The sequence below is a fragment of the Saccostrea cucullata genome, unplaced genomic scaffold, assembly GCF_032062105.1.
Source record: "Saccostrea cucullata isolate Sc308-1 unplaced genomic scaffold, CSIRO_AGI_Scuc_v1 ctg268, whole genome shotgun sequence".
Taxonomy (NCBI): Eukaryota; Metazoa; Mollusca; class Bivalvia; order Ostreida; family Ostreidae; genus Saccostrea; species Saccostrea cuccullata.
Window position 1 is genome coordinate 173,849 of NW_026935288.1, and position 7,877 is coordinate 181,725.

The following is a 7,877-nucleotide window of genomic DNA, read 5'->3' on the forward strand; positions in this document are numbered from 1 at the left end:
CAATTAAGGCATGGATTTAAAACAAAGTTGTCTTTTAATTTCATTTAGGGTGAGTATTATTTGCACATGCATCAGTATCTTGTCTGTTGCACTTAAAAATTTAGCTGAATAGACATGCAATGTTGATCATTGTGAGGGTTTTGATTTTCAGTGAGAATTAGATGAAGACGTTATATCAATCCTAAACATTTGAATTTTCTATACATCCAAGTACGTTCCTTGTCAAGGTCACTTATTAGTATCTTTGACATTGTAGAACATATAATGTCTTGTTTAATTCGTCATATTGAAAACTTTGCATATTACGAAGCATCTGTGATGGGAAACTCTCTGAAAAGTATGTTTTGGGGAAGGGGAAATGTTAAAATAATATATAACAAACAAATAATAAACACAAAGTTTGAATTTTTATATAACATTTACTATATTGTAAAAAAAATGCAAAGTAATGTCCATCATTCAGTACAAAATTTCTCTCTCTCTCTCTCTCTCTCTCTCTCTCTCTCTCTCTCTCTCTCGTGATATGTTCATAATTATCCATTCACTTTTATCAGCACCTGCTCGTATAAATTCCTGATTGTTCATGGTAAATCTGCGAGGGACTTTTTCGGGGGAAGTCCTGTTGGTTTTTCTTTTTCTTTACCTTTTTCTTCAAACATCAAAATGCTACAACAGAGATATTACTTTGTTTAAATTTTGAGCAATATGTTAAAGCATTGTATACTTATAATTATTTCTGCTACTTTTTACAAATTAAAGATTATTATTTTAATATTTATTCTATTTTCTTGAAATAGCAACATGGCTTTGGGATGAGTTTTTTTTTTTTTTGTTCTATTTGAGAACAAAGGACATTTTGACAATGGAAAAGAGAAAAAGTTTTAAGTTGTGCATAAAACAATGATGGAATTACACTTACATTTTGAGGATGGAGTTTTTCTTTCCAAGCATCATACTGAGAAATTCTGTGTAATTTATTGTGCCGGAGTCAGTGGTGTCGATTTCTGCTATCATTTTCTTTAATTCCAGGTGGGTCTTGGCTTGGCCTAGCTTTTCCATCATTTGTTTCAACTCCATTATGTCTATTTAAGGAGAATTCAAGGTAAATAATTTTTGAGGATTTAAATTACAAATAAAAGAACAAAATTATGATTATTATATAATTATGAGAAGAACAGATAAAATATGTTAATAGCAAACTATGTTTTACTGTAGCATTGCATGTAACAATTTCAGTAAACGCTTTAGAAAATAAGGAGAAATCATTTTGGTTTAGTGATTTTATAATAAATAGATATTATAAAAATGATCAAATCTTAATAAATTACCTATATCTCCTGAGTTGTCCAGATCATATTCCATAAACTTAGCTGTAACAAAACAAAAATGCAACATAATGTATAGACACACCTCTATGTTTCATTAAGATTTCTTTGGGCTTTTTAAGAATAATGAAAAATGCTAGTTTTCATAAAATTGTGCTTATTTAAATGAGTTTACTTGATGTATCTGGCACTTAGCTTCGTTCATGCTCTCATCTCTGACTATCTCACGCATTTAAAGCAATTTCTAATTCAAAAGTTTTACCTCCACAATTACATGCCCTCTCTGGGACTATAAATCTCCATACAAACCTTTGTATGCCACTAATTTCTCCTCTAAATCTTCAACATCGCTATAGTCGCCACCATCCACACAATCCTAAAACAAAAATCTTTAGCTATAATACACTATAACAGATCATTTTGTAACACTACATTTTTATAGTTTGATATTAATCGATGATATAGTAATACTTGTAACTGTTATGAAATTATATATAAACCTTATTGATCTCGTCCAGAGCATCCTCTTGTTTCTTCCTTAGTTGTCCGTATGTCTTCCCTCCTAAAATTATTCATTACATAAATAAAACACATTCAAGACCAATAATGAGAGCAAACGCATATTCTGATGATAAAATTTATCTCGTTAAGTCATTCCCTTGTTTTGATTATATTATAACTTTATAGTAGGAAGCTTTGGTACATGATTGCTTTGTCATATGTACGTAAGTGGTACTTATGAAGTTTTCCGGATTACAACAGTCGACTCCCATTCATAGCTAATGATAGGAAAGTCTAAATTAGCTTACCCCAACTTTCAAACTGCAACTGTCAGGGGGAAATCCCTTACTAATAATCTTTCAGTATATTTTAGTTGATTTTTTTCTATTATATTAGAAAAGGTTGTGCAAACGCTCAATAAAATAGATATTGGAGACAATGGTTTTTAACTGCTTGTCGTTTAAAAAACATTCACATGCTCTGGGACACTTTGATGTTTGACATGACCTAGATACCCAGACATTTTTATGTCACTACAAACGCACTGTGGCATAATTAACGGGAACTAGTTGTCAAATGATCTTATCTTAGAGATATAGTTTAATCTTAAGATTTATACATCCTATACAGGCAAATGATAATTCTCTCCGGAGTTTTATAATTAGAAGTAATTTAATACTCTCTCTCTCTCTCTCTCTCTCTCTCTCTCTCTCAATATGGACATTGTCTACACTTCCCCAAATGGAAGTAAATAAACTTATTATTACACATAACGAGACCATCCCTGAACTAGGCCACATCTTAATTGATTGCTTCGCTGGTTAACTTTGGCCCAGGGGGTCTTGTCATACATAGAAGCTTGATTGCACACTGGTATAATTTAAACTACAAAATCTTGTAAATGCGTGCCATTAACTAAAAGTTTGTAAACTTGCAAAGAATTAAAATTTAGTGTAAAAATGGTATCAAGCTTACGTACAGATATCGTTATAGGGAGTTATTTTATGTCCATATATATAAGGTCATTTAGGAATATGCCGTGTTAACATGCTATTTTGAACGTTGAAAACTGACTAGTATTAAACTGATATGTATAGAATTTTTAACCTAAAATTAGGAAAAGTAATTCGGTATATGTATGATCCAGGGGGCTAGGGGAAGTTTTACAGAAAGAATATTTCCCTGTAATCTCTAGAATAAAAATACATTACCTTCCTAATACGCTATCAACACTTTGATCAAGTAAGGATATGCATGCATAAATGATTTTAAAAACCTAAAATCAGGCAGAACAATTCATGAAGTCTATCGAAAGTAAATTTGACAAAGAAAAATACAAGTAATAAAAATTACGTTTGGCCTTTAATTAAATGCCTTACATGTATATTGAGAAGTTTGTATAAAGATAAAACAAGACTTTACCTTGTTTATCGGTAAAGTCCACCGGCATTTTCTCAATTTATTCCTTCTTCTCAAATCTCAATACACAAATGCCCGAAATAAGACGGTCGACTTCCCACAAGTCTTTCAACAAGCGAGTGTCCACAGTCAGCGATGTTAAGTCAGTTGTATCTTAAACTTCCTGTTTGTTGTCACGTGGTATTCGTAATAATATTGACTCGTCCATACATACGTACAAATGATCTAATAATTACGCACACTATTTTCACTATTTTACTCCCACATAATTTATCTCTTTTAGAACAAAAATATGCATAAAAAATAAAAATATAAATGTAAAACATCTTAAGACACATGTTAAAAAATAAAAATAATTAATATAAATGTGATTTATATGACAAAATTGATATATACATAGTCTTGTAATGCAAGCATTGAAAAAATCTTATTCATGCACACTTACCTCTTTTGTATTTTATAAATCCCTCTTTAAAATACTTAGTAAAAGAAAGAATATGACAGTGTAGCCCCACCCCTCTCTTCCGAGAAACTTGCTGAATTCACAAATGAAGAATTTTTCCTAATGCTAACCTCGTATAACATTCTCAGTGAAAGACATCTATGTTAATAAACAATATTACTAAAGAGCCTCTGCACCGTTCTATATGGAAAAGATTTTTTTTTAATGTACACAAAATTGATTCTTAATTGAGGTGTGGGTGTTTAGATGTTCTCCTTCGTTACAGTTCATATATAATATTGCAAGTAATGATGAATTACTACAATATTCAAGTAATATTGATATTGATTCTTTGTGTTTTTACGTGTACACAAATGAACACACTTGACAAATTATAATAATAAGTATAACATTTTACTAGAAAACCGCTAAAAATTTTAATCAGTTGTTGTAAATAGGATATACTTTAGGGTTTTTACCTACATTAAACTTTAAGTTTCATTAAAGGTCATGTGCTGTGAATATCATGGAAAAGGGAATGTGAATCAAGGTCTGTGTTGTAACAATTAATGACAGTCATGTTATAAGGAACAACCATTATAATCAGAATCTGTTGAATGGTAACTGACAACGTTTAAAGACTGCAGCCTTTCTTCAATACTTTCAGGCGTAAATACTAGTATATCTGGAAACAACCTTAACCCTTTCTCTTCCGGCGCATTTTACGTGATTTTGGAGGCCTTTTGACATGGCATTATTAAATTATTTCTTACTATTTTATCCAAGGGGAAAGCTAGGCATAATGCATACCATTTTGTAGGAAATTTCTTACAGATGATTTTTTATGACTGTTTAGATACTCAACCACTGACCTTATTAGTAAAAATTGAGGTCAAAGGTCAATTAAGTGCAAAATTTTATGGAATTTTTTGATACTTTTTCATCTTTAAGCTAAATATTAAGTATGATGTATATTGAAATAGGAAATTTGGGATATACCAACAAAAGAGCATTATACTGTACTACATGAAACACATAAACCTTTTTTCAATTCTGCATATAACTACCTAAAAGAGGTTGCTAAGCAACGCAGAATTCTTTAATTTTCGGGCAGAAATTTTCATTTTTTACTTATCCTAGAACATTTATGCATCCCAGCACATATAAAAGTTAGATGTGAGGTCATAAAATTACAAGGAACATACAACAGATAAATTGTCTTAAATTTTGACCTCATTAGAACTATTTTTAGGAGGTCAAAGGTCAAATAAGTGCAAAAGTTTCATAAATTTTTTTCAACACTTTTCAATATTCTTGCCATAATTTTACACAATGGATGCTGAAATGGAAAATTCTGAATATACTCTCAAGAAGGGATCAAAACTGCAATATCCATGCATCATTTTATTTCAAATATCTGTTTAATGACCTTTAAGTGGTTGCTTAGCAACATCATTTTAAAGTTTTTGGCTATATACATGTTTGTTATTTCACATTCTGGACACATTCTAGACACTTTTTGTATATTTCATGATATTGTTTATAAGATATGGGCCATAAAGATGAAAGAACATTTTTGTATTAAAAATTGACCTTGACACTCTTGTTCTTCGGGGGGTCAAGGTCATATCAGTACAGAATTCTGCTTTAAACTGTAAGTAAATATCAATTTTGAAATGCTTCAAACATGGACAAATCATCTAATAGTTGACGTAATAAAAATGGCGAACGACAAAATTTACAAGGAAAGAATTCTGGTCTGCTTCTTACAAAGTCCTTGCAAAACATGTATACTATCTTTTTGTTTAACAAGAAATCCATTCACTTGATGCCATTAAAAACTAGAAAACTGACCAGTCAGCAAGGGCCCCGCCATGGGGTGGAATTATAAGGATGCAGCTTATGGAATGATTAAAAAATATATGAAGAAATAAGCAACAGCAACTGTATTCTTAAAATTTTCAACATAATTCCTGAATATCCAAAAACCTGTAAATAATATCCTTGTATATTTACATTAGGCACTGGCAGTAAAGAACAACCTAACATTGAATGTATATATAAACAATAATGAAGTTTGTGTTTGTGTTATATAAAATGCCAGTCTTCAATGAATGCAAATACATGTATCATGAAGGCTTGACCTTAACTTCAAAACAAACAGCAGTTGCAGACAAAGTTTTTCATTAATCTTAAAATGACGGATAAAGATAGGCCTACTAAATTTTCTTGCATCATTCAGTTTACAATGGAAACATCTTCAGCAGTTATCTCTCTTTGCCAAAGCATTCTTATATAAAGTTAAGGAATATACCCCACCACCCCAGCTCCAAACCAAGGGACATAGAGAAACAAACTTAGCATCAAAATATGTCTTTCTGCCTATTGAACTACCATACCAAATTTGATCTTAATTGGGCAACCATAAAAAAAGTTATTAAGAAAAAACAGGAAATTTGTGGACGGAAGAAAGACAGACGGACAGACAGACAGACAGAGTGATTACTATAGGGCACCCGCAAATCCTTGCGGGGCCCTAATAATCTTTATTTTCATGGATTTAATCTAACAAGAAAAAAAACTAAATGATTTCATTACAAGATTTTTCTGGTATAACAGAGCTTAAGGGGTACAATAAAGACTTGACATGTTATCTTGGAGGGAAATAATAATAATAGATAGCATTGGCAATATTTAACACAAAACTGTTTAGTCAATAAGTTGAAAATCTGACGCTTATATTTAAATTTACAAATCCAGAAATATTGCAAGATGAATTCCAAATCAGACTGAAATCTTCAACAAAATGTTGAAGAGCACTTTTACTTTGTGTCCACCATTCTTTTATCAACTGTCATTTCTCTGTAAGACTGGAGGAAATTCTTTGATTTGTCCATAACATTATTATTTGCTGTCAAGTACAAGTGATCAGCTTCTATCCTGTAAAAGATTTAAATATTTTGAAACAGATACATGTCATTGTGTATATAAATTTATATTTATAAATAAAATTAAGAATGCTAATATTACTACATTTATTTGATTTTCCTTTTAAAATTAAAATTGTATTTATTATGTGATCCAAGTAGTTAAATGATATTGTTAAGTCAATGTATCAGGACTGATAATTCAACAACCTTGTAGTAAACCATCATGGTAAAATTACTGAACTAAAACAAATAGCATATATGGCAATCTGACTAAAGCCAGACCTCTGTTTACGCGGAAACAGACATATTTTTTTTCTAGGCCTTACGTTCCTTTGCGGTAAAATGTATTCCTTCGCCGTCCAGAACTAACGGATTGTATGGAGGCCTCAAAGAGAAATAATTTCAATATTTTTAAAAATTCGATATTGGAATTACAAGAATTAAACGTTCTTTTTGAAAAATTTATCGATGTGTAAACTCTTGACATTTTACTCACAAACTTAACATAAAAGTGCTTCGCACTTTTATTCGGTTTGTGAGTAAAATGTCAAGAGTTTACACATCGATAAATTTTTCAAAAATGACATTTTACTCACAAACTTAACATAAAAGTGCTTCGCACTTTTATTCAGTTTGTGAGTAAAATGTCAAGAGTTTACACATCGATAAATTTTTCAAAAAGAACGTTTAATCCTGTAGTATGAATTAATGCAATGTCATGAGAATGACACAAATGAAATTAGACTTTATTTTTTGAAATTTTAGAAATACAGAAATTTTCAATACCAAAACAAAAATTTACCTGTTCATTGGCGTCCTTACATATTAATTGACCTTCGTAGTTCATGGTGGGCTTAGAAAGTGGGTATTCACAGATGAAAGTATTGTTGTATATGGTGAAAGCACCCTAAAAATTCAATGTGAAAGTGGTACATGTACACACTGGTACATACATACTGAAAACAACTATCCATTATTATGACAACTTTGATTTTGCTTTGAACTTACGAGTGATTGTCAAAAGCATCAAAGTTCAAAAGCAATGCAAAATTGGCTGAACGATACGAAATATGCACACAGAAACATAAAGATCTAGTACATGTGTACATTTAGTTTTCTTTTGAACGTGAACTAATGCGTTTTAAACTTAAACTTTTCAGTCAATATACACGTATTCTCACCTGCTAATACCAAAGGCATGTCCGTATTATTTGATTCATTGATGTGAGGATCTTCGTCGTGAAATAATCATGAAAACTG

The 7,877-nt window shown here is 30.9% G+C and overlaps 1 protein-coding gene across 1 annotated transcript; it reads right to left on the reverse strand.

The window, feature by feature from the left end:
• Positions 1-399: 399 nt before the first annotated feature.
• Positions 400-3,407, reverse strand: LOC134242394 (allograft inflammatory factor 1-like). The gene is made up of 6 exons (XM_062724467.1): positions 3,249-3,407; positions 1,826-1,887; positions 1,635-1,701; positions 1,329-1,370; positions 920-1,082; positions 400-666 (listed from the first exon to the last, which is right to left on the reverse strand). Exons 1-6 carry the CDS (start codon positions 3,274-3,276, stop codon positions 582-584), a joined length of 447 nt encoding a protein of 148 aa, XP_062580451.1. The 5' UTR covers positions 3,277-3,407; the 3' UTR covers positions 400-581.
• Positions 3,408-7,877: the final 4,470 nt, after the last annotated feature.

Bases quoted from the DNA above. Each gene is read 5' to 3' on its own strand.
- LOC134242394 (XM_062724467.1), bottom strand. From the start codon at position 3,276: ATGCCGGTGGACTTTACCGATAAACAAG. The intron at 1,888-3,248 runs GTAAAGTCTTGT...GAATAATTTTAG, and splicing joins GGACTTTACCGATAAACAAG to GAGGGAAGACATACGGACAA. The intron at 1,702-1,825 runs GTTTATATATAA...TTTTTGTTTTAG, and splicing joins CTCTGGACGAGATCAATAAG to GATTGTGTGGATGGTGGCGA.